Source organism: Talpa occidentalis, unplaced genomic scaffold (genome assembly GCF_014898055.3).
Source record: "Talpa occidentalis isolate TD23 unplaced genomic scaffold, MPIMG_talOcc4v2.1 talOcc4.14, whole genome shotgun sequence".
Taxonomy (NCBI): Eukaryota; Metazoa; Chordata; class Mammalia; order Eulipotyphla; family Talpidae; genus Talpa; species Talpa occidentalis.
In genome coordinates, this window is record NW_023601433.1 from 452,238 (window position 1) to 479,261 (window position 27,024).

The window sequence follows — 27,024 nt, forward strand, 5'->3', positions numbered from 1 at the left end:
ACATACATTTTTATTTTTATGAATTATACTTCAGTAAAACTGAAAAAAATATTTTATTGAGGTAACATTGGTTTGCAACACTGTGTTTCAGGTTGCAGCTCTACACCTTGACAACTATGTGCCCCACACTACACCTACCAACACAGGTCTACCTAGCATCCACCACCATGCAGTCACCCCCCTTACCTGTCCCACCCCCTTTCCCTGGTAACCGCCATTTTATTGTCAGAATCTAAGGGTCTGGGGCCTCCCTGGTGGCGCAAAGTGTTGAACACAGGACCGTGAAGCAATATGCAGCCTCTGCAGCACGTGTTCGATCCCCAGCCAGCCAGGGAGCAGCCCACATGGCGCAGCAGACCTCTCCTGACTTGCCTAAGGCTCAGTCTGCCTGTTCTGTTCCCCACTCTGTCTCTGGTGAGTCCTCTCACCACCCCCGCACCTCTGGCCTGTACCCCACTCTTGTATGCATAAATAAATAAATTAAAAAAAAAAAGAATCTAAGGGTCTGTTTTGGTTTGGTTTGACATTCCTTGCCTTTCTTTATCTTCACATAGGAGTGAAATCATATGGTAGTTGTCTTCGTCCTTCTGATTTTTTTCACTTAGCACCATCCCCTCAAGTTCCATCCATGTTGTTGTAAATGGCACCTTTTTATAGCTGAGTAGTATTCCATTGTGTATATGTACCACATACTTATCCACTCATAGTTGGTGGACATATCAAACTAAAAAGCTTCTCCACGGAGAAAAAACCTTCACCAAAGCAAAAAGGCAACCCTCAGAATGGGAGAAGAGATTTACAAATTATGTCCAACAACAGGTTAATATTGACAGGGTAAACAACTTGTACAACTCAACACCAACTATCAGCATGATTGAAAAATGGGCTGAGAGGATATAAATAGACATTTCACCAAAGAAAACATACAGACAACCGTAGATACATGGAAAGGTGTTCACGGTCCCTCTTCTCTCGGAAAATACAAGACAGCCACGATGAGATTTCACCTCCCCTCAGTTAGAATGGTTGTCACCAAAAAGACAACAAATGCCAGTAAGGATGTGGAGAAAAGGGAGCCCTTGTGTGCTTTGGTGGAAATGGAAACTGGTGCAGTTGCTGTGGAAAGCAGTGTGGTGATCTCTCAAAAAATTAAGAGTAGAAATACCATATGATCCAGCAATTCCACTTCTGGGTATATATTCCAGACTGAAAACCAATTTGAGAAGATATTTTCACCCAATTCCATTGCAGCACTATTCAAGATAGCCAAGATAAGGGGGAGAATTTTATTTTATTTATTTATTTTTTTTTTATAGAGGCATGTTTTATTTATTTATTTATTTGTTTGTTTGTTTATACATGCACTGGGTACAGTCAGAAGCGCGGGAGGGTGAGAGAATTCACCAGAGCCAGAGCGGGAGCAGAGCAGAAGGACCGAAGTACACTGCTGAGAGGAGCAGCGGGCGGCAGGAGAAGTCTGCGCGCCATGTTGGACCCTCCTCTGGTGGCCGGGGAGCAGCCGGGGATCGAACCGGCGCCGCAGAGGCCGCAGGCAGCTTCGCAACCCAGCGCTCAACCGCTGCGCCACCAGGGAGGTCCCAAGGGGGAGAATTTTAATTAGAAATGAATTAACAAGGTCACGAAGCAACTAAAATTCTCATACAAAGCTGGTGGGAGGATACAGCCATTCTGGAAGCCCATCCCAGTATCTATGAGAGCTGCCTGGATGCCAGCTCTGTGACTGGTTGCTCCACTGCTGGACATACAGCCAGCAGACGTGCATACATTGCCCATAGATGCACACAAGACAGTTTCTGCTGCTCACTCGCAGTGATTCCATCCCCAAAGCAATCTCGATGTTTATAGAGTGTAGAATTCATAAATAACGTGGTGCTATGTAGTCCTAAAATGGAATATTATACAGCCATAAAAATGAATGAACTGCTACAACCATGTGGAGTACTGTTTTTTTTTTTTTAATAGAGGCATGTTATTTATTTATTTATTTGTTTGTTTGTTTTGTTCATACATGCACTGGGTACAGTCAGAAGCACGGGAGGGTGAGAGAATTCACCAGAGCCAGAGTAGGGAGCAGAGCAGGCAGAGGGACCGAAGCACACTGCTGAGGGGAGCAGCGGGCGGCAGGAGAGGTCTGCGCGCCATGTGGGACCCTCCTCCGGTGGCCGGGGAGCAGCCGGGGATCGAACTGGCGCTGCAGAGGCCGCGGGCAGCCTCGCAACCCAGCGCTCAACCGCTGCGCCCCCGGGGAGGCCCCACATGGAGTACTGTTATAAATACGATGTTGGATGTAAGAAGTCAGTCACAAAAGGATTCATAGATTATGTGATTTCACATACAGAATTCAAAAATTAGTCAAAACTAAGTTTCATTGTGTAGTGATAAAAAAAGTGGTAAAATTCTGAAAGAATGTAAAGAAGTTATGCTTGTGGAAAAGAAGTTGTCTTTGGCTGGAGGTGGTGGTGGTTATGAGCACACACAAGATGGGCTCCTGGGCTAATGGTTATGTGGGTTATCACTGTGTGATAAACCATTGCACTAAATGTGTTTGTTTTGGGGGCTTCTCTCTATGCATATTATATCTTACAATAGAAAAAAAGAGTGTTTCCTAGCAAGGAAGCATATTCTTGACGTGTCATAAAGTGGAAAAACTTTATAAAACTATATGGGTTTGAACAACAAAGAAAATAATCCAGTCAAAAAATGGGCAGAAGAGCTAAAAAGAAACTTCTCTGAAGAGGAAATGCAAATGGCCAACAGGCATATGAAAAATGTTCAACATCACTTGTCATCAGGGAAATACAAATCAAAACTACCATGAGATACCGTCTTACACCAGTGAGAATGGCACATATTAAAAAAACTAGCAACAACAACTGTTGGTGAGGATGTGGAGAAAAAGGAACTCTCCTGTACTGCTGGTGGGAGTGCAAACTGGTCCAACCACTATGGAGAGCTGTGTGGAGATTTCTGGACCTACTAAACATAGAGCTTCCATAGGATCCAGCAATTCCACTCCTGGGTATTTACCCAAAGGACACAGAAACATCAATTCCAAAGAGCACCTGCACCCCTATGTTTATAGCAGCACTGTCTACAATAGCTAAGCTTTGGAAACAACCCAAATGCCCAAAAACAGATGACTGGATCAAGAGGATGTGGTGCATATACACCATGGAATATTACTCAGCATTCAAAAAAGATAAACACATGCAATTTGCAGCAACATGGATGGAGCTGGAAGGGATCATGCTCAGCGAAATAAGCCAGAAAGAAAAAGAAAAATACCGGATGGTCTCACTCATAGCAGGAATCTAGAAAACCTAAATAAGGGACCAGGAAAATGAATAACTATAAGAAAGTGAAAATCAAAATCAACAAAAAACTATGAACCAGAGACACTCTATGGGGGTTAGAGGGTGGGAGGGGAGGGATTGGGGTCAAAATAAGGGGGTTGCAATGGTATGGGGAACATAAAAATAAAATTTATTATAAAAAAATAAAAACAACTATATAGGTTTGTCTTGATTTCCCCTTATGCATATATTTTTACGTGCTTAAATAAATGAAACAATTTGGAATGATGTACCCCAAGGTAAAATGGTAGTTATCCCTGGATGCAATCACACGTGTCTGTTTCTTTCTCTGTATTTTCACATCTTTCTGTAATAAGTCTTTATGACTTTTCTAATAAGAAATAGTCATGTTATAGTATTGACCCAGGAATAAGCTAACAGATCAATAGAACAGAATAGAAAACGAAGAAAGAGATTCAATAGATACAAGAATTTGATGTGTGATAAATGTGAGATTTCAAGTCAATGGGGAAAAGTTGGGTAACTTGATACATTTCACGGCAAACAGTTCGGAAGGGTTGAGCTCTGCCACACACCAGATGCTAAATAACCTCCAGTATTTAAATGCAAGGAAATATTTGTAACCATACTTAAGCAAAAAAGTGTTGTTTTGCACAAATGATTTCATGCTCTTGGAGTAGAGAGTTCCCTTCTAAGCCTGGTATCAGAGTTGGGAAGCATGAAGGAAAAGGGGGGCCAATTTGACAGGATGAAAAGAGAAAACTAGCATGCATGATCCTAACATACAGTAACAGTAATACTCATTACGTAAGAATCCACTTACGGAGCAATACCTTATGTTCACAATGACCATAAATACCTGGGAATGGCTTTTTTTTTTAATTTTTCAAATTTTTTTTACATTGTTCATTTTCAGACAATATTTGCTCCCCCCCACCCCCTCAGGTGTAGTCCCCATAGGTGTCCCCTTCCCCAGTGCACCCGTGCACCATTCCCCCAGTCCCCTGTGCTGCTCCCCACCTCCCTCCCTCTGCTCCCTCTCGCTCCTCCTCCCCTGCAGGATGTCTCTGGTTTATAACTGTCTGTTTTTACTTTGTAGTGTTTCATACTGTTATTATTTTTTTACACTGATGTCTTGTTGGGTTCCCCTGTATTCCTGCTACAAGTGAAACCATCCCATATTTTTTTGTTTTCCTTCTGGCTTATTTCACTGAGCATCATTCCTTCTAGTTCCATCCAAATAATATTCCATTGTGTATATATTCCACATCTTCTTGACCCAGTCATCTATTTTTGGGCATTTGAGTTGTTTCCAGGTTTTGCCTATTGCAAATAGTGCTGCAATAAACATAGGGGTGCAGGTGTTCTTTTGAATCAATGTTTTTGTGTCCCTTGGGTAGATCTCTAGGAATGGAATTGTCGGGTTGTACGGTAGCTCCATTTTTAGTAGACTGAGGAGCCTCCAGACAGCTCTCCATAGTAGTTGGGCCAGTTTGCACGCCCACCAGCAGTGCAGGAGGGTTCCTTTTTCACCACATCCTCGCCAACATTTGTTGTTGCTAGTTTTTTTAATATGTGCCATTCTTGCTGGTGTAAGATGGTATCTTAATGTGGTTTTAATTTGCATTTCCCTGATTATAAGGGATGTTGAACATTTTTTCATATGCCTGTTGGCCATTTGCATTTCCTCTTTTAAGGAGAAATGTCTTTTAAGTTCTTCTTTCCATTTCTTGACTGGATTGTTTTTTTTTTTTGTTGTTGAACCCTGTGAGTTCTTTGTATGTCTTTGTGGTCAGTCCCTTATCAGTTGACTGGAGGGCAAAGATTTTTTTTTCCCTATCAGTGGGGTGTCTCTCTGTTTTGGTTAATGTCTCTTTTGCTGTGCGGAAGCTTTTCAGTTTGATGTAATCCCAGGTGTTTATATTTTCCTTGACTTTTTTTGCTTTGGGTGATGAGTCTTTAAAGATGTTACTGAGAAGTATGCTTTGTAGTACCTGTATTTTCTTCTATATATTTTATGGTTTCAGGTCCTATGTCCAGGTCTTCTATCCATTTTGAGTTGATTTTTATGCACTAGTATCATTTTTTTTTGCATGTGGTGATCCAGTTTTCCCAGCACCATTTATTGAACAAACTGTCCATGTTCCATTGCATATTCTTTGCGCCTTTTTCAGAGATTAGTTGTCCATATAAGTGTGGGCAACTAGACTCTCTATTCTAGATTCTCTATTTGGTTCCATTGGTCTGTTTTTGTTCCCGTACCAAACTGTTTTAATTATTATGGCTTTGTAGTATAGCTTGAAGTTTGGAAGTGTGATACCTCCTTTCTCCTTTGTTTTCATCAGTAGGGCTTTGGCTGTTCATGGTTTTTTGTGTTTCCATATGAATTTCATCAGTATTTGTTCTATTTCTTTGAAGAATGTCATTGAGATTTTTATTGGAATAGCATTGAATCTGTATATTGCTTTTGGTAGGACAGACATTTTAATAGTGTTACCTGGGAATAGCTTTAACAAGAACTATGGAATTGTCTATTGACAAAAAAAATCTACACAATTTTACTGCATGACACAAAAGAAGGCCTGGAAAACTGGAGAGCTTGGTAGCGGCGTGGGGTTCACCTGTTGTGGCCTTGCTTATGATAGTCAAAGCGAGAGACCCTCAGTGTTCCTGAGCAGATGAATCCTTCTGACCTGTGAGGGTCTTGGTTAAAAATACTATGTTAGCTCTGCATGTGCCTTTGCATGCTGGAAGGACTTCTCTCCGCTTCCTCTCGCATGCCAGACCCAGAGGTGGGAGTTGTTGAGCTTCAATTGGGCGGTTTGCCAGCGTCAGGCTGCTGTGTTCAGATGAACATATCCGTGCTCTTCCCGATGCCCCTCCAGCACTGCCGGGTGGTGGCTCTCTTGGGTTGCTCTGGCTGCACCCCACTTTTCGCCCGCACACTGGGATCTGCTGATCTGCTTTGAGTTCCCTTAGCCAGATCCCCAGCTCCAGTCAGGCTCTGAAGCCCAGCTTCTACCCCAAGTCCTGCGTGAGCCTCTGGCAGCCATGGCCGCCCTGCCAGCTTGCAGCATCCTGGCCTCCTGACCCAGCGCGGGTGTGGGTGCCCACTTACTTTTTGCAGTGTTTGCAACAACAGGCCCGGCCGGCCTGCGCCTCACCTCAGAAGCAGAGGACTCCACAGCAGTGTGGTCTGGTCCTGCTCCTAGAGCGTTATCCTCGGAACCCAGATGCACATTCCGGGTGATGTAAATAACCAGAAGCCATTGTAAACTAGCGAGGGAGGGAAAATAGCATTGCGATTAAGAACGCACATTTTAGACTGCCTGGGTTCAAATCTGGGCTCTACATCCGGCTCTGTGGCCTTTGACAAGTCACTTAACCACTCGGTGTCTCAGTTTTCTCCTCTGTAAAATGGTCGTATCCTAAAATACTGTTGTAATGGTACCTACCTGCCCGGGACCTAGGGGCACACCTAGGGGGACAAGAGTGTATGTGGCGCACACGTAACACTGTGCCTGGCCCAGAGTAACTAGGCCGGGGTGGTGGCATCATCATGCTGGAATCCGCCCTGTGCAGCTGGCTTCGCCGGCGCCACTCCTGAGGAAACCAGGAAAGTGAAGACACGGCCTCCTGGCACCCCAGCCTGTCGTCACCCAGCAGAGCCAGCTGAAACCCACCTCCAGAGCGCTACGTTGATTGCTCTAAGATGGAGGTGTCCGAGGCACATGTGCCAGTTCTCAAACCTGGGCCTCCCTGGCATCAGGCATTTGCTCACTAATACCGCGGTGGCTGGAGTGTTGATCTGCACCTGGCTGCTGGCGGCGCACCGGGGCTCCCCCGGGAACCTTCAAGACGTGAGGGTGCAGCCTGGCAGGGGTCCCAGCCCTGGCTGCGGGCCCTTCTGGACCACCTCGCTTGGGGCTGACCGCAGAGAGGCCAATCGTGGGTCGCTGAGTGGAAAAGCAGGAGGAGGAGCCGGGTGTCTGACCAGGCGTGAAGCACGGGCCCGGCCCAGGGGGGCTCCCGGCGGCGGGTGTGGGCCAGGAGGGCGCGCCGCCCCCGAGACCTGTGCACATTGGGAAACATTGCCACGGCGCGCAGATGCAACTGCTTTTGCTATGAAAATTGCTTTCAACAAATATCAAATCACAGGAAGGTATTTACCACACATCTGGCAGACAGAGGGTTAAAGCAATATCTGTAAGTGTTTATGCGCGGAGAAGGTAGTTGAAGAGAATAGCATAGAACAACAGTGGTTATCCCTGGAGGAGAGCTTAATGGATATTTTAATTTTCTTCTTTTTACCCTTCCCTATATTTTCCAAACATTTAGCAATAAAAATGCATTACACTTTCCTAGTCAGAAAAATAGAATTTTTTTAAGTTGAAGGGGAACATAACAATAAAAATAGATAATTAAAGAGAAGATATGAAAGGAAAGCAGATGGCTTCAAAGATTTGAAAGGACAAAAGGTAAAATGAGATCATTTTAAAAGGAAAAATAATGGGGAACGATACAAATCAGGACAATAACATATATGCACTGAACAAATACAAAAGAACAAGCTAAGATACTAAAATCAATATTAAAACATACCAAAAATCAATACCCGGAAGGGCCGACTAGAAGCGTTGAAGGTGCGCGAGGGTGAGCCCCGCGGGCAGGTGGACAGCTGCGGCCCGGGTCACCCCTCTGGGGGCCGGGAGGCCAGAGGACCTTGGCAATTGTGTGGCCTCCCAGGAGCCGGGTCTCCCCTTCCAGAGCCCTCCCCCCAATTCCAGCATCACGTGGCTGTTTCTCTGATCCTCCAGGGCCGCAAACTCCCTGCGGGCCGGAGCTGGTCTCCCACCTGCTCAGCCTCTGCCAGATGCATAGCTTCCCTGCTGCTCATTGCAGGCAATGCAGCCCCCCCGTGCCACCTGGGCAGGTCACCCCTGCCTGGGCTCCCTCACCACTTCACGGAGATACTGTGCACATTCATCAGATGAGGTTTGCCCTGTGCCTGGCGCACAGCAGGTGGGAGTGACACTGTGCCCTCGCCCCCTGGGCGGTAGCACTGGAGCTCAGAATCCCAGCCTGCTCAAGGCCATGTGGGGCTGCACCGTCCTCAAGAAAGACCCCCATTTCTGTGGCTTCTGTGGCCTGCAGCAAAGAATGACCCTAACTGCCCCTCAGTAACCTCAGGCCAGCTGGGGAGACTCACTGCACAGGAGAAGATGGGTTCTGTGGGCACAGAAGGGCCCCTGAGACTGGCAGTGAGCCCTCTACAGGCCCCTCCCAGCAGCCCCTCAGACTCAGCCACTGAGCCTTGTGCAGCCCAGAGCCTGCAAGCCAGCTCTGTTGCGCCCTGAGCTGCCCTCTGGAGGTGCGTTTGTGGACCTTTGTGCGTTTGTGTTCACTTTAGGGCACTGCTCCTTAAATTACAAATAAACCCTTAAACTTAGAGCCCTGATGGCCAAGGCTGGGGGGCAGGGGCGGGGGAACAGGGCGTGGCTTCTCCAACTGAAGTGTCCTCGAAGAATCACCTGGGATCTTGTGAAAATGGCAGTTCTGATTCGTAGGTCTGAGATCCCACAGGTCTGAGATCGGGACGCAGAGCTGCGGACAGCCGCCCGAGGTTCCTTCCTGCCCAGGAAGTCACCACAGTGGAAGGGACTCTGGGGACCAGGCTTCCTGCTTCCCATTAAGGCCAGACATTCCTCCTGCAGCATTTCTGATGGCACAGCGCCTGGCGTGTACTAGGTACTAAATGGATGTTAGTTGGCCAGAAATAAAATTATTTCCAGGAACAAGAAGCTCTTCTGGTGGAGGCAGCGCTCACGATTAGGAAGCATCTTCTCAAGCCCGCACAACTCTGGACACTGCCCCCCTCCCCTGCCAGCCTTGGCGCCCCTCCGCCTGCCACTGCACCCGCCGCCAAAAGTTGGCGATCCCGAAGAAAATAACAAAAGTGTTGGCAACCTGCAGAACAAACAAGCAAAAAGGATTGAGCTCCAAAAGCTAAAGACACACAGTCACAGTTAATGAATATTTTTCTGCAGAAGACCCCATCCGTCCGCTGCAACACAACTCTTACGCAGCTAGCAATAGATTACATGTAATTGGGGCTGCAGGTATGTTTTCATGTTTCACGTGGGCTGGGGCGGCCCGCTGCTGCCTTCCTCAGATCCTCGCGCTGAGCTGGGGTTAGCAGCGCGCCCCGGAGCCCCGCTCACCCGGCTTCCTAGCCCGAGACGGCTCTGCGGGACCTGGGGGTCCTGGGGCCACAGTGCGCCTGGCTGACGCCTCCCACCCCTGCGAGCCCGCTTTGCGTCTGAGCCCATCGGACAGTCATCGGGGAGGGGAGACGAGCCCGCGGGAAGCCGGACTCGCCCCGGGGGACGTGTCCACTCCCGAGTTAGCCGGGCTGGACTCGGGCTCTCCTGACATCCTGGCCGCTGCCCCTCCTCTGGTAGTGAGGGCGCCGGGAGGTGCGTCAGAGACAAGCCGAGTGCTTCACACACGCTTCTCCCTTCAGCCTCGTGGTGACATTCTCTGCCCGTGATGAAGGTCGGCTGGCAAGTTTGTGAGTGCCGTGCCAAGTCCCCGGCTGCGGGCAAGGACTCCGCTGGCCCTGCTCGCCACACCCCGCTGCCTCCAGGGCCTCCACTCACCACCCCACCCACAGCAAGTGTGTGCCACATGTTTATTGTGCGCTGGGATGCGGTGGGACCCAAGCAGTAGAATATTGGGGCCATCAGAGGATTCTAGAGAGCTTTATTTTATTTTATTTTTATTTATTTTAAAGATTTATTTATCCATGCATACAGGAGCTGGGGTACAGGCCAGAGATGCGGGGGACGGGACAGTCAGACTGACTGAAATCCACTGCTGAGGGGAGCAGCGGGGAGACAGGAGAGGTCTGCTGGCCATGTGGGTTGCTCCCTGGCCAGCCAAGGGATCAAACTCATGCTGCAGAGGCCAAGGACAGCTTCATAGTGCGGTGCTTAACCCTTTGCGCCACTAGGGAGGCCCTCTAGAGAGTTTTGTGATTTTTTTAAAATAAGATTTTATTTATTTATTTATTGTTGTTGTTTTTAAAGATTTATTCATGTATTTATACAAGCACTGGGTACAGTCAGAAGCGCGGGAGGGTGAGAGGATTCACCAGAGCCAGAGCGGGGAACAGAACAGGCAGAAGGACCGAAGGACACTGCTGAGGGGAGCAGCGGGCGGCAGGAGAGGTCTGCGCGCCATGTGACCAGGGATCGAAATGGCGCTGCAGAGGCCGTGGGCAGCTTCACACCCCAGCGCTCAACTGCTGAGCCACCAGGGGAGGCCCAAGATTTATTTATTTATACAAACACTGGGGTACAGGCCAGAGGTGCGGGAGGGTGAGAGAATTTACCAGAGAAAGCGGGGAGCAGAACAGGCAGACGGACCGAAGACACTGCTGAGGGGAGCAGCGGGGAGACAGGGGAGGTCTGCTGCACCATGTCGGAATCTCCCTGGCTGGCTGGGAATCAAACCGGTGCTGCAGAGGCTGCGGACAGCTTCACAGCGCTGACTCAACCCGCTGCGCCACCAGGGAGGCCCCCTCTAGAGAGTTTCTAAAGTGCCTTGCATCCGTCCTGTGAGGGAGACAAGTGCCAAGAGCCCCATTTTACAAGAGCCCACAAGGGGGCCTCCCTGGTGGTGCAGGGGGTTAAGACGCAACCTATGAAGCTGTCAGCAGCAGCTGCAGCTCGAGCTCGATCCTCAGCCAGGGAGCTACCCGCATGGTGCAGCAGACCCCTCCTGTCCCCCCGCTGCTCCCCTCAGCAGTGGATTTCGTCAGTCTGCCTGTTCTGCTCCCCGCTCTGTCTCTGGTAAATCCTTTCACCCCCCACACCTCTGGCCTGTACCCCAGCTCTTGTATGCATACGTAAATAAATCTTAAAAAAAAAAAAAAGAGTCCACAAGACCCAGGCATGTGGCCCGTCCGAGCCTGCAAAGTTCGGGAAAGCATCTGAGCCACAAGCAAAGGGGCCTGCGCTTCCAGAAGGCCCGGCGCTGGCTGGGGCCCAGCTCTCCCCTGCCCCTGCCCATGTCCCCAGTTCCCGGAGCCCCGGTCTACTTTGTCTAAGGAGTCGGGAATTCCACAGCAGCAGCAGCCCATTTCCGGGCTCGCGGCATTAGGCTGTCACGGAGAGTCCCCCTGGGCCCAGTGGGGACCCCCTGCGGAGCTCAGTGCTGGGCCAGGTGGGCGGCGCATTCACTCTTGTATCCTCCCACATGCCATAGTTTCCCTCGCCCGTTGTCTAGACGCGGTGTAAAGAGGCTCAGAAAGGTCGCCCGTGGCCGTTCGGGGTCACCCGGTCGCAGTGTGTTCTCAAGGGGGGCTCCAGCTTCCCTGCCCCAGCTCATGACGGGGAGCGCTGAGCAGTGAAGAGAGCCCCGAGGAGACTGGAGCAGAGAGCCACGTGAGGAAGTCGCTCCTGCTTCCCGCGAGGCCTGGGACTGGCACCAGGGACTTGGGGGACAGGGAAGGAGACGCTTGGAAGGGCCGTGGGTGAGAGCCGCGGGGGAGGCTGACCATGGCAGCCTTTACCTTGACTTGGATTTTGATTTTGCTGTTTTCCTTGCAGACTTGTCTGGCCCCACCGCCCCTTACCGATGGCGCCCTCCCAGAGGGGCCTTGGACCCGCGACCAGCTTTCAGGCCTCAGCGGCTCCGCTAGGGCCCACCCTGTTAGGCTGGGCCTTGACCTGCGCGGGGAGGGCTCATTTTGGGTGTTTTATTGGAAATGACTGTCCTTTCTCTCTCGGTTGCACACTAGCGCTGTTCATGTCCCTTTCTAGCGAAGGCCTTGCTCAGAGTGTGTTTGTCTCCATTCGCCACATGGCAGAACCCATTTAGAGCAGGCGGGTTTGGGGTCTCAGGATGCCCCTCAGTCTGCCTGCTAATAACCCAACTCAAGTGACAGGATCAGACTTGATGCCGAGTGTACGTGCAGCTGTCGGCTCCGCTCTTCACCGGCTTCCTGGCGACGGAGCAGACAGGGTCAGCGGCACCACCCCCTCTTCAGGGCCCTGCCCGCCCACAGGCGCTCAGCGAGCTTAGCGGTCAGGCCAGGCCTGGAGACATCCGGTGACGAAAACTGGGCTTTCCACCATGGACAGGCGCTGACCCCAGAGTTGTGCTCTACCCCATTATGACATTCAGTCCCGCGGTGGTGGACCTTGGTCCCCCATCTTACAGATGAGCTCACCGAGGCTCGGGGTTCGGTCACTTGCCACCTGCACACAGCTTGTGAAGTGAGATGAGGGTGTGGCCGCCCGCCTGGCTCCTCCCTCCTGCTGCCCAGCGCTTGCTGTCCCTGCAAACCTGGGGTGAATCCTCTCTGCCTCCAGAGATGGGCCTGGAGGCGCGAGTCCAGTCAGTGTGGCCTTCAAGAGACTCAGAACACCCCAAATTCCCTGTCACCTTGCTGCTGCCTGAGGCTGGCTGCCTTTCTGTGGAAGTTTTGCTTTGGGCTTCAGGACAGATGCCAGAAAACAGCAAGAGTGTCTGCGGGAGCCCTGCGAACATATGTGATGCGCCTATTTGGAGGTACAGAGAGACTGGGGCTCAGACTGTTTAAAAACAGCTCCCTTTCCTTCAGCAGGATGTGTGCGGTGCTCAGTCTCCCAAGAGAGGGAGAAGAGGGAGCCAGTCAGATCAACGCGGGGGCGGGGGCGGGGGGGGAGGGGGGAGGGCCCCCCTGCCCCCCCCCCCACGAGTCATGCTGGCTCCCTGATGCAGGTGTGAAAGGTATTGGCGAGGGGGGGAGCCACTGAGGCCTCTTTGGTTACCAGGTGGCAGAAAGCGCACCCCAGTGGTTTAAGCAAAGTGATCTACTGACTCCTAGAGCTGAAACCCTAGGGGCAGCTGGAGCTGCAGGGGCAGCTGGATCAAAGGGTCAGAGGCGGACCCTCTCTGCTCTGCCCTCCTCCCACTTGGCTTGACTTACCTGTCATCTTGACCTCCCACGGTGACCTCCCTCCCGTCCTTACGCCCTTCAGCAGCAAGGACAGGGGGTCTGGCAAGTCAGACAGCGTCTTGCGCTGCACTGGCTGGAGCCAGCCTGGCTTGGCTCAGCACAGACACGGGAAAGGTGAGGATTGACAGACTGGGCCTGGGCCACCCTCAGGTGGGGCGACACCCACTGTTGCGTGAACTTGCAAGGAGGGCAAGCGCCTCCAAGCAACATGGGGTGTGTGACAGGAAGCAGGGTGGGGGTGGGTGAAACTGGACGCCAGAATGAGGCACACAGAGAGACAGCCCGCTTGGGACAGGCCAGCTGGCAAGCAGACGCGGGGTCGCGCACTTCCAGAGCTCTGCCAAGCGGCTGCCGGGCAGGTTGTGCTCAGAAGTGCATTTGGAGATCAGTTTTGAACTCAGCACATGTTTACCGTGTGGGGAGTAGGGAGGGGAATTTTAGCTGTTAAGTTCTCAACTAGCTTAAGTTTTTTTTTTTCCTTTAACCCATAACAGTGAAAATGCTTGTGTATCTGCAATGAAAAATAGAAAGCAAAACTTACGACTAGGGATGACATATTTTGGATCTGAAACCTTGTCTGTGTTTGTTCTGAGTGCTGGTGCTGGAGGAGAAGCAAGTTTAATGAGAGTGAGCTGGCAGATGGACGCCGCGGTGGGGACCTGAAGGGGGCTTCTGAGCATTTCCAGGGGCTCAGGAGGTGGGTGGCAGGGCCTTCTGTGCTGCTGAGTTTCCTCCACACGCTGAGATTTTCCTTTGTCTCTATAGAGGTGTACCCAGGAGAACCTCTCACACCTTCTTCCAGGAGTCCAAGGAAGGTGTGACTCTGCAACCCCACGGTGATTCGGGTCACTTTTCAACCCCAGGGAGGGCGAGGAGGCAGGAGGGGGTCTCACAGCGCCCAGGTCAGAAGTGGCAAAGGCCGGGGAGCTGGGGGTGAATCAGGAAACCTGCAGAGGAATTCCCTGCCTGCCTGCTGGAGCAGACAGGTGTCAGCGCCCTTGGTCGTCACGCCCTGGAGTTAAGCCCGGTCCCTCCAGGACTCGGCATTTCCCCTCCCGGACTATCTAGGAGGTGGGGAACAGCAACCAAGCTAAACCGAGGCCGGGGCGCCCCCCACTGGCAGGCGGACAATTCTCTGCCCTCGGCTCACGCAGCTTCCCCCTGCGCGTCTCCCGCCGCTCACGCTCCGGCCTTGAACTTTTGGGGCCTAAGACGCGAATCTCGCACACACACATCCCGCCCCCGACGTCTCCTTGTGCCCCTCGGAACCTTTCTGGCTTGCCCAGTGCCCTCAGCAGCACTTGCCCAAGGACATGCCTTAGAGCCGCAGTCTTTGGTCAGGTAAGTCAAGAAAGACTCCCAGCGTGAGGTGGCGGAGCCGGGTGCCCGGGCAGCGTCTCCCCAAAGGAGACACCGTTTTACTCCACCGGTGCTCGGCCATTTTGGCACGGAAGCCCTTCTTCTGTGGTGTCATCTAACGAACACCGCGGGGATCCCCAGCCTCGCCTCACGGGCGGGCGTCCACAGCCCGGCCCCAGCCCGCCCGCCGCCTCGCCCCCGAGTTCTTCCCCTTGGCCCTGCCCCCACCTCCGGCCACACGGCGCAGATGCTTTGTGCTTTGTTTCCATTTCTGTTCATTTTACCCCGCTTCCTTCCTTCCCTTTCCCAGCAAGGAAAACGACCTCGAGCTTCCTTCAGATGATTGTCCTACTAACATGAATGAGGACCCTTCGGAGCACCTGCGCGGGCACGCCCTCTCCTTTCTGCGCTCTCCCCTCCGCGCTCGGGCCAGGATCCCTGTGTCGGGGCCTGGATGGGCCCCTCCCCTGTGCTTCTAGACCTCCTCTCCCTGGCGCAGTCTCCCGTGGGATTCCCCTTCACTGCCTCTTGCTTCTCAGAAAAGAGCTTTGTGGCATTCGGTTGACAAGAGCGACTGACACCCCCGCTTCATTTGTTCATTCAGTCAACAAATACTGGTTGGTCTCAGGGATTTCACGATGGACACGCCCCCTCCCCCTCGGGCTGGGGAGAGACAGGAGCAGATACGGTGTCTGGGGTAATCTAGTCATCGCTGGTCCACAGTGTCCCCAAGCTGGGGGCCGGGGAGGCCAATGGAGCCTCTGACCAGGGACTTCACTAGTGTGCGGGTGTAGGCAGGGCTTCCTGTGAAGAGCAGAGGTGGGAGGACTGAGGCTTTTAGGGGCTGCGGGGTGAGGGTGGTTTTGGAAGAGGCTGGTGAGTGAAGACCCAGCCCAGTGATGAGTCCTTGAGTCCTCCGGGTGGGCGTGAATCCTGCTGGGCTTTTACCCGCCAGGGGGCCTTTGGCGAGTTTCTCAACCTCTCGGTTTCCCTCCGTGGTTACCTGTCTGCAGAACAAGGCATCTTCAATGCCCAGTTCACCTTAATGAGCACTGAGTGCTTGCCAGGCATTTTCTAAGACCTTACATGATATAATCAGTTGAGGCCCTCACTCACCCTCCAAGATAAGGAAGCGGATGATTACACTGTGCCGCTAAGTGGCCGCATTGAAGGTGACCCAGCCAGCTGGGAGCCACCACGTCCCTCACAGGGCTGTGAGAGCTGGAGGCCACAGCAGCTAAGGCCCCCGCACGTGCCACGCACGCAGTTAGTGGCTCAGTAACTGCGCTACTTATTTGCTGTGTCCTAATGGCTGTGGGGGTCTATTAAGAAGATGTATTTTGTTTTCTTTTATTTTTAAAGATTTATTTATTTATGTATACAAGAACTGGGGTACAGGCCAGAGGTGTGGGGGGTGAGAGGATTCACCAGAGCCAGAGTGAGGAGCAGAACAGGCGGACTGACTGAAATCCACTGCTGGGCGGGGAGACAGGAGAGGTCTGCTTGCCATGTGGATCAGCTCCCTGGCCGGGGATCGAACTCCTGCTGCAGTAGCTGCGGATAGCTTCACAGTGTTGTGCTTAACCCCTTGCACCACCAGGGACCCCCAAGAGGATATATTTTAAAGGGTCTCAGTGGTCCAGAGGTGATGCAAAGAGTAGTAACCAGGGAGGGAGATCCTGGCCACTAACCCCGGCCTCCCGAGTGGAGAGGGTGTTGAGAGCCTGAGGAATATGTCGAGGGTGGAAGCAGTAAGTCTCGGGCTAGTGGGTGTGGGGTGAAGGAGAGGGAGGACTCGGCACCTGGTTGACACTGGGTGGGCAGTGGCCCCTTGAATGGAGCCGGGGTGGGGACAGGTTTGGCCTGGAGACCGAAGGGGGTGAAGAGCTCTGTTTTGAACGAGTGAGTCCGAAGGGAGCCTACAGGGGGTGCGGGCCCACAGGCGGGTTGCCCAAGTCCACATCCTTGAGGGTCAAGCTCTGGAGAACGACGCCCGCCTGCACCTGCTGGCGACCCTCAGGGCCTGGCGGTGCGGAGGGCCTAGCCCTCGCGGAACCCCCGCCCAGCCCTTGGAGGGGAGCTGTTCTTGTGTTCAACCTGGAAAAGTGAAACCGGGCTCAGGTGAGCCCGGTGGCTTTCCCTGGGCCGACCAGATAGCAGTGGGGCTGGGCTGTCTGGGCCGGAAGAAGAGAGCCGGGCCGCCCGCGGTCGCGAGCAGCCCCGCGCGGCGCGTGTGAGAACAGACTCCAGAGCTGGGAGCGGAAGATCCCCATCCCCACGGGTTTCTGCTCTGCTGCCAGCCTTTAAAACCCCTTTGTCCACCTCAGCACCGCCTCCCTCTTCCCCCGTTTCCTCCCAGCTCCAGGAAACCCCAAAGCCAACCTTGCCCTGTGCTCGCCTGGTGCCCCGGACAGGATGCCTGCGTGGGCCGCCAGCTCACGCCCAGGAGGTCCTCACGTAACATGGGGCAGAGCTCTTGGAAACTGTGGCTTTCAGCAAAACAACCTGTAACTGAGACAGTTTGACTACTGACTCTTTGCTCTAAACAAGAGATTGGTTTCCAAAGCATGGAAACATCGCCAGGACACCCCAGACTTCTAGACGAGAGACTCTCCTGGTGGTAAGGGATCGTTGTGGTCACTCACTGATTCATCTTCAGCGCCCTTGCTTACTGCACTCCAGCGCCTCGGCGGGCTGGAGCCTGTCCCTGCAGCTGGGGTCACCATGTGGGGCCCGACTCTAGGCAGGACCCCCTTCCATTGCAGGGGCCATCACAGGCACCCACACTCACTCCAGCTGGGACCACTGAGGCAGGCCACAGACCTTCTAACGCAAGGTCCGGGGGGTGGGGGGGGAGGGCGGCCTCCCAAGTTGCGCATTTCCCAGGACAGAGATGGTCCTGGGGCTCTGGAGTCTCAACCCTTCCCCTCTGGATTTATTGGAATGATTTTGGGGTGTGAACACGTTCTTGTCGTTTTGTGTATTTTCCCTTGAACAACCTGACTCGAGAGACCTTCTGGCCACTTGTCTGTTGCCGCCAGTTAAAGGAATCACTTATATGAGCTCTTTCTAGCATTTAAAAAATTGACGTTAGCAGTACTGGATGCCTTCTTTTTTATTTTTGTCATCCCCTTTTCTTTGCAAACGACACAAGTGATACAGGAGCACATTCTCGTTTTAAAAATGACAACACGTACCCAGATAAAGGAAGTGATCCCTCCTCTCCCCGCCCCCAGCCGCGGCGCAGATCCTCACCCTTGTGACATCTTCGCAGTCACACGGCGCTGTGGTTGTGGACAGTCTTCTTTTTTGTGGGAACGTTCCACTAAAGGCAGCTGACTCGCAACAGAATTTCTTGGAGATAATTTTTTGTCTTCTTCTCATGGCACAGTTCGCTTCACTGACATGACCAAAGCCGACCGCTTCTCCCTTGGCCGCCTCTGCGGGGTCTACCCTCGGAAAGGCGTTCCTGCTCCTGGTGTTTGAAAGCTTCTGTTTTCTTCTTCATACAACTTTCACGTGGTTGGATCTTTTTATATTGTTGTTATTATTACTGAGATAGAATTTGCTTTAAGAGAAGAAGTAAGAGTAGAATTCCCCCAAAGCAATTTTTAAAACAACCCTTTTGGGTCTCCCTGGTGGCGCATGGTTAAAGTGTCAGCCCTGTGACGCTATCGCCAGCCACTGCAGCCTGAGTTCCATCCCTGGCCAGGGAGCTGACCCACAGGGCACAGCAGACCTCATCTGTCTCCCCGCTGCTCCCCTCAGCAGTGTGTTTCAGTGGATCCGCCTGTTCTGCTCCCCACTCTGTCTCTGGGGAATCCGCTCACCCCCCCAGCATCTCTGGCCTGCACCCCAGTCCTTGTATGCATAAATAAGTAAATAAAATCTAACAACAACAACAAAAACCTTTTTCTCTTCCCCAAAATGGTAGTTTATATCTGTGTTAAGTTGGCGTGTGTATTATTGTCTCACTTTGAGCTGTGCATGGTGCATGGGTACATTGGTAGTGGAAATTCTATGGGAACTACACGTGAAAAAAGAAGGCAAACATGGCCCCAAAAATGAACAATGATGTAAAATATATATAAATAAATAAACTTCAAAAAAAAAATAAAAGTAAGTAACATTTTGACCCCAACGTAAGTTTAAATATTGTAGTTTTCTGATTCGTTTTCTGTCTAGGAGGCCTGCTTTCTCTGTCCTTACTCTCATTTTACAAAATTTTCTCTGAAGTTCCAGCTGCTTCTTCTGCTGCATAAATTTTATAATCTTTTTGTGAAAGTTTGAAAAAGAATCCTATTTGGATTTGTGCTAAGCCTGTAAATTAGTTTGACCTTTCCATCTTTATATTATTTAACTTTTGCATCAGGCAAAGGTCTGTCCATGCTCAGATCTTCTCTTCATCCCTTAGGAGGGGATGTAATTTTCTTCATATAGAAAATGCTATATTCTGGATTAATTTATGTAACATGGGCTTATCTGTGCCTCAGAACACCCACCCCCTCCACAGTAAATCCATTTGGACTCAGAACTTTGGGGGCTGGAGTTCGTGATGTTTTTCTTAAACTCCTCAATTCATTTATTCATTGAACTGGTTTTTATTCCAAGTGCCTGCTAGTTGCCAGCCCCAACTCCGGGCAGTGGGGATGCAGCAGCAGGCAACACAGTTCTCTTACAATTAGCTCAAGATAAAATGTTTAATTTAAAAAACGCAATTATCTCAAAATAAAAAAGTTTAATTAATTTTAAAAAACAAAGCAAAGTTCTCTTCTCAGGAAGCTCATATTCTAATGGGGACAGAGAAAGAGAAACAGCAAGCAATTAGACATATGTCACATCAGATGGTGCAAAGCTCTGCAGGGAAAGAGGAAGCGGAGTCCTGGCAGGGGATGGGGGCCGCTGAGAGAGGTGCGGGGACAGCCTCTGCCCAGGGCCTTTGGACAGCAACTGAGGTGGTTGAGGGCTTCTGCTTCTGATCCTGTCAGGGGGACGTCTCCACTCGCCCGGAATGTTGTGTATTGTGTTGACGTTTTCAACTGGTCAACAATTTCAGTTAGCGGCCCTCTCTGGCATTTTTTTAAACTCTATTTCTGTTGTCATTTCCACCGCTTGATCTTCAGTTGGGTTTCTTTTGCTTTTTTCTTTCATTTCTTTTGTCCACTGTATCATTTAGACCTTGGGTTTAGGAAAAGAACCAGCCCAAGGACACGTGATTACTCCGGCTGTTTTCCCATCTTCCTCCTGTTCTTTTCTGCTTTTTCCTTGAGTCCTTCGCGCCTCATCTTTATTCGAGGTGTTGTTTTTAAATATTTCTAAGCTCTTTCATGAGTATTTTACTTTTCCTGGGTTTAATCATGAAATCATTTTAAGAGCAAGATACAATTTCGAGTAAAACTTTGTGCATGTTGGTTTTCAAAGGTGCGGTGGTTTTGTGCTGTTTTCTAAATGAACACTTTATTCTTCATTTCCTCCTTTATCCAAGAGCTGGTTGGAAGAATTGCAGATAGTTGATTTCTAACATTAATTTCGAGCTTTAACATATTGTGAACACAGAACGTGGTCCAAGGACATCCATATTTCAAATGCATTGGAATTATTTTCTTTATTGTAGACAATATGATACATTTTCAAAATTATTTTGCTGACCCTGAAAAATAGATTGGATAATACTTATGGCTCCAATCCACAATCAATTAGTGGATTGATTGATTGGAACCGGGGAAGGGAGAAAGCTCCACGTGTTATAGGACAGGGAGAGGGGCAGCCCACGGAGGAGGGGATTCTGACCCAGGCGGCAGACCTGAGGCGGCTTTTCCCAGGACCTGCTAGGGTGACAACGCGCTTGGCACTCGCCGAGTCCAGTGCAAGGGGGAGCAGCTCTGCTGGAGCAGGAAGCAGAGACTCGGAGGTTAGGCAATTTCCTGGTGTCTGGTTCCTCTGCTCACAAGTGTTCCCCTTGCTTTGCCGAGCAGCTTCCCACTTTTCTTTCAAGACTCAGTTTAAGCATAGACTTCCCAATGAGAAGAGCGGGGGGTGGGGGCGGGGGGTGGGGGTTACCCCTCTTCTGTTCTCCTGTGGGTCATGCAGAGTCTCAGTCTTCACACTCGGTAGCCTGGGAGGAGCTTGAGTGCAGCAGGCACGTGGTGGGCTCCCCATAAATGTTGGTTGAAGTGAAGAATAAAGGCAGAGGGAGGGGGTGCAGGTCTGAAGACGCCACGCGGGCACACCCCCACTCAGTGACACCCCTCCCCCACCCCAGCTGGCCAAGCCCGGGATGGCTGGGGCCTTACAGGTAATTCCAGTATCAGTTGCTCATTCTGCTGCAGAGCGCTCTGCTGTCTACAGAGCATTATCCTACCTGCACCATTTCATTTGATCTTCCCCACAAACACAGGTCACCTAATCCAGTGTCGGTGTCCCAGCAAGATTGCTAGCGTAGCAGTCAGGCCACACCTGGTCAGGCCTGACCAGATGAGTCAGGCTCGCTCAGTTGCCCAGTCCCAGAAGGCCTCCTTGGACTCCAGCCAGTGCAATGCCACATTCAAACTTGAGCCCAGGTCCCTCTGATGCTCAAGCAGACACACACGCACACACACACCTTGCCGCCTTGGCAGAAGACTATCGGTTCCCCTCCTGTCTGGCTTGCCGTCGTGGCTTCACAATGGAGTCTTTCTCTCGCAGACAACATGTTTAATTAATGCCTAAAGGAGATCCATGCGTGATCCCTGATGCAACATGCGCACTTATTCCGCTTTTCTTATGGACAATAGACATTTGCTGTGGCCCTGTTATGAATGCAGTGCCAGGGACTCACTGGCCCCGGTCACTGGGAACCAGGGGCAGACAGGAGAGGACAACCTGAGGAGACTTTTGGAGCCTCCCTGCCCACAGTCTACCCACCACTTCCAGGCCTGTCTCCTCCCCTCCCCCATCATCACAGTTCCCACCCCACACCCTCTTCTGCCTGCACAAAAAGCCCTATTCTCTTTTTGCACAATACACTTTCACAATAGATTGTCTATTCAACCAGAGCCCAACTCATCAGCAACCAAAAGGCTGGTTCTTCTTTTCTCCCAGGTCTTCAAACACTTCCAGGGGAGGAGAAATTGTATTCTGTAGTGGAACTTTCGGTTTCCCTGACTGTTCCTCCTGCAGACTGGAAGCTTCTTGAAGGCTTGGCCTGAGTCTTCTCACCATTGACTGTGGCATGAACGAGAAGCGTAGATCTTATTCTTTAAATACACACATTGTGGTTTAAAATCAGTATAGGGCCTTCCCGGTGGCGCAGTGGTTGAGCACTGGGTTGCGAAGCTGCCCGCAGCCTCTGTGGCGCAGGTTCGATCCCCAGCTGCTCCCCGGCCACCGGAGGAGGGTCCCACATGGCGCGCAGACCTCTCCTGCCGCCCGCTGCTCCCCTCAGCAGTGTCCTTCGGTCCTTCTGCCTGCTCTGCTCCCCGCTCTGACTCTGGTGAATTCTCTCACCCTCCCGCGCTTCTGACTGTACCCAGTGCATGTATAAACAAACAAACAAACAAATAAATAAATAAAACATGCCTCTATTAAAAAAAAAAAAAGTTTAAAAAAAAAAATAAAATCAGTATAGTCGTTATAGAAACACAGATATACTAAGAGACAAAGAATAAAATAAAAATCACCTATAGGGCCTCTCCTGGTGGCGCAGCGGTTGAGCGCTGTTGAGCGCTGGGCTGCGAGGCTGCCCGCAGCCTCTGCAATGCCGGTGTGATCCCCGGCCACCGGCGAGGGTCCCACATGGCGTGCAGACCTCTCCTGCCGCCTGCTGCTCCCCTCAGCAGTGTGCTTCGTCAGTCTGCCTGTTCTGCTCCCCGCTCTGGCTCTGGTGAATCCTCTCACCCTCCCTCGCTTCTGACTACCCAGTGCTTTATTTATAAATAAATAAATATTAAATAAATAAATAAATCTTTAAAAAAAAATCACCTATAATCCCAACAAAAAGAACTTTTCAACTTGTCTTTCTTTCCAAGTATCTTCCAGGTATTTTTCAGGATAAACACGACTATAGGGCAGGGGTTAAAGACAGCACTATGAAGTTAGCACCAGCCACTGAGCATGAGTTCCACCCCCAGCCGACCAGGGAGCTGACCCACATGAAACAGCTGACTGCTCCTGTCTCCCCGCTGCACCCCTCAGCAGTGGGTTTCAGTAGATCTGCCTGTTCTGCTCCCCACTCTGTCTCTGGGGAATCCTCTCACCCCCACACCTCTATCCTACACCCCAATTCTTGTATGCATAAATAAATCTTTAAAAAAACCAACATGAATATCCAAATTGTACAACAACGTAATGCTAATCACATGCAGTTTGTATCTCGGTATATTACAGACATTTCCCAAGTTGTGAAATATTCCTCAGAAACAGGGCTTTTTCTCTTGACGTGGTGTTACAGCAGGCACGCGCGCATGCCATAACCTCCTTAAGCATTTCTGCGTTGTCCAATATTTACATTATTTCCTTCCTTCCTCTTTCCTTTTCTGTTTGTAATTTTTGCCAACATAAATAACTCTGATAAACATCCTTAGCACACATCTTTGTCCACATTGCTGATTCTTTCTCTCAAATAGATTTCTAGAACTGAAAGTACTAAATTAAAGGGTATAAACTTTTTAACTTCTCGGTCTATTATATTGAATTATTCCAGGCCTTGTGCCAGTTTGCCTTCCCACAGCAATCTGTGTCATCGTGTGGCTTCTAGGTGCTCACTGTGGTGAACCCGGAGTGCCTATTCATGTGCAGTGGCCTATGTTTCTCTTGGCGTATATTCATTCTGATATTTATGCAAATGAGGCCAGTTAACTAATTGGTCCAAGCCTAATGGAATAAAGTCGGGCAAATATGCCCCCTTGGCTACTTGGGGGGGGGGGGTCAAATGTAGATTATTTGATGCATCAAGTCATTACTCCTGGAAAAGAATTCACACATGTCACTTGTTTACCTGCCTGGCCACGCGGACTTCCGCTTTCTTTGGGTTTTCCCTGCAAACCTTGAGTGTGAATAAATTATTATATTACCAAATATTTTTTTAAATATTTATTTATCCATACAAGAACTGAGGTGTAGGCTAGAGGTGTAGGGGGTGAGAGGACTCACCAGAGACAGAGTGGGGAGCAGAACAGGCAGATCTACTGAAATACGCTGCTGAGGGGAGCAGCGGGGAGACAGGAGAGGTCTGCCGCGCCCTGTGGGTTAGGTCCCTGGCTGGGGATTGAACTCGGGCCACAGTGGCTTTAACCCCTGCACCACCAGGGAGACCCACTTGAGGATGTTGAGTCACTGCCACCCCATCTTCTGGGCGACTCCAGTCAGTGACTTAGTTCATAGTGACTCTGCTCCCTGCCATCCCCAGCAGCCAGCCTGGGGGAGCCCTTGGCCCCTGGACCCCACCCCTTTAAAGGCTAGATTCTGGGGCCTCCCTGGTGGTGCAGCACTATAAAGCTATCTGCAGCCACTGCAGCCACTGCAGCACGATTTCGATCCCTGGCCAGAGAGGTGACCCACAGAGTGCAGCAGACCTGTCCTGTCTCCCCGCTGCTCCCCTCAGCAGTGGGTTTCAGTAGATCTGCCTGTTCTGCTCCCCACTGTCTCTGGGGAATCCTCTCACCCCCACACACACACCTCTGGCCTGCACCCCAGCTCTTGTATGCATCAATAAGTCTTAAAAAATAAATAAAAGCTAGATTCCAGTGGTGTTTGGACACTAGCAGCGAATACTAAATATTGCAAAGTCACAGACACTTTGTCAATGTGGTTTGGTTCTGCTGATGAAGGAGACAGATTTCAGTCATCAGCGGCCGTCTCCCAGCCCAGCCACTCTGGTGTGCCTGTCAGTGGAAGCACTCACGAGCTGCTCCACCCTTCTCAGTCCACAAGATTCCTCAGATTTTCAGGGTGGATGTGAACATTCTGGAAGGTCTGTAGCATGAAGGCATCCTCCCTCTGGGGAATCATGAGGATTAATAAGCCTTAGACTAACAAACCTTCCTCCCTGTTTCAGCTCTGGGGGCCACTCTGGCGCTTCCGAGAGGCCCAGGGGAGGTCTCTCCGTCCAGTCTGCCTCCCAGCAGCGGATCTCCGACGCTCCAGAGTGGAGCTGGGTCTGGGCGGGTCAGAGGATTTGGCTAAAGTCAGTGTTTGCGGGCGAATGCCCTTGCTGGTACCTCCTGAGGTTGGCACGGGCTGTGCTGCCTCTGCTGGAGGCACCTACATGGGGAGCGTACCCCCTGTGCTCACTCTCCCCGCACCCCGGAAGGTGTCTGATGAGGCAGTGGGTGACCTGTCCAGATAGATTCTCATAGGGAGGCAAGCTGCAGGAGAAAATAGGAGGGGACAGTCGTTCTAAAGAAAAGGGGCGAACAGAGATGCTGTCAGGAACCCCAGGTGCGAACTCTGACCTCAAATTCAGGCTCAGTCATGCTGTGCCGTGACCTTGAGGAGTTTTTCAACTTTGCCGTGCCTCAGCCTCCTGATGTGTAAAATGAGGAGAACATGAAGCCGGACGCGGCTCCAGGCCTGTGTCATGGCCCTTTGGAAAGGGCAGCAATGTACCAAAATGGTGCAACAGTTTCACCCAATGAAGGCTCGTGCGTGACAGTTACACCTCTGGTTAAGGCCATGGTGGAGAGCGTAGACAGGAGAGGGGTCTGCTGCCGCCGGGCAAAAGGTTGCAGTTGGGTAGGCACAGAGTTAGGGCACTTGTTCACTTGTGATGATGACGTCTGTACAGCCCACGGGCCTTCGCGCTTAGCCACTGTGTCTCACTTTGCTACTGAGCGTTTACTGGAGACCTGGGGCTACAAAGTAAACCAGGGTAGGGCCTCCCTGGCGGCCCAAGAGGGTAAGTCTCAGCACTGTCTACCTATCCACAGCCGCTGCCCCGGCCAGGGAGCTGCCCACAGGGCGCGCAGACCCCTCCTGCCTCCCCGCGGCTCCCCTCAGCAGTGGGTTTCAGTCGATACGCCTGTTCTGCTCCCCACTCCGTCTCTGGGGAATCTTCCCCCCGTCTTTGGCCTGTACCCCAATTCTCAAATGCATAAATAAATCTTTTTAAAAAATTACAAAGTGGGGCCTCCCCGGTGGCGCAGTGGTTGAGCGCTGGGTTACAAAGCTGCACGCAGCCTCTGTGGCGCCGGTTCGATCCCCGGCTGCTCCCCGGCCACCGGAGGAGGGTCCCACATGGTGCGCAGACCTCTCCTGCCGCCCGCTGCTCCCCTCAGCAGTGTACTTCGGTCCTTCTGCCTGCTCTGCTCCCCGCTCTGGCTCTGGTGAATTCTCTCACCCTCCCACACTTCTGACTGTACCCAGTGCATGTATAAACAAACAAACAAACAAACAAGCAAACAAATAAATAAATAAGCATGCCTCTATAAAAAAAAAAAAAAAAAAAAAAAATTAAAAAAAAAAAAATTACAAAGTGAACCAGGATAGAAAAAACCAAAATATCAGGTCTGCAGGGGGTTCTTCAGTTTTGCTCAGCCGATTCAAATTCTTTGACCATGAGCTTGTGTCACAAAGAAATAGAAGCGGAACCATGCGCAGTGCAGGAACGGGAGCCCCGGTGTCTGCCTGGGCCCAGCACCATCGTGCCAAGTTCGTGAGCAGGCGGTTTAGAGAATGAGTTGTCCGGGCAAAGAGCAGGCTTTTAGGAGATTCCACCTCCATCTTTCTCCCCTCTCCTCACCTCTGCCGTGTCTGCTCTGGAGCAGCAGCGGCCAGGTGCCTGCTCCCGGCCCCACCTGGACTTTCTGAGGCCCACTCCCTCTGACTGCGCTCTGTCCTTCAAGCTGCAGCTCCACTGATGACCAGGCCTTCACAGCAGTCTGCGCATTCCGTCACGGCCCTGAGATGACACCCTGGCCATCTCGATCCGACATAGATGGTCCCCACGGCCAGCCCCCCACCCGGCCATGGGGCTTCTTCCTGTCGCCGCCAGCTCGTCCCACCGGCTCTGGCACGGTGAGTCATTCTGGTTTCTGCCAGAAGACAGTTTCACTTCCAGGTCATAGGGGCACCTCCCTGTCACTCCCTGATTCGTAGTATCGAGTAAGGCCCAGCACCTGTGGGACAGCAGACCCAAGAGGCCAACCTGCCAGGGAAGTGCAGTAAGCTTGTACGCGCACGGCCCCGTCTCTCCGTTGGCACGTCCGAGCCCACTGTGTAAGGGGGTGACTGAGTCTAGGCTCTTGTTCCCCCCAGTTCACTAAGTTAGCGAGCAGGAGACACTTGCAGTGAACACCTCTCTGATACCTGCCCGCCGCCTCCACTTGTGCCCCGTCCTCCTCACTGTCC

The 27,024-nt window shown here is 51.4% G+C and overlaps 1 protein-coding gene across 2 annotated transcripts in view; it reads left to right on the forward strand.

Moving 5' to 3' along the window:
* ZNF710 (zinc finger protein 710) overlaps nucleotides 1-27,024 on the forward strand; it is a 101,030-nt gene that overhangs the window by 11,406 nt on the left and 62,600 nt on the right. The window contains exon 2 of one of the 2 annotated variants that reach the window (XM_054694703.1): nucleotides 26,520-26,691. In XM_054694703.1, the coding sequence (XP_054550678.1) occupies nucleotides 26,612-26,691 (80 nt within the window). In that variant the 5' untranslated portion in view covers nucleotides 26,520-26,611. Of the gene's footprint in view, nucleotides 1-26,255; nucleotides 26,692-27,024 lie in introns of those variants that run through there. The other variant, XM_054694702.1, reaches the window with a different exon arrangement.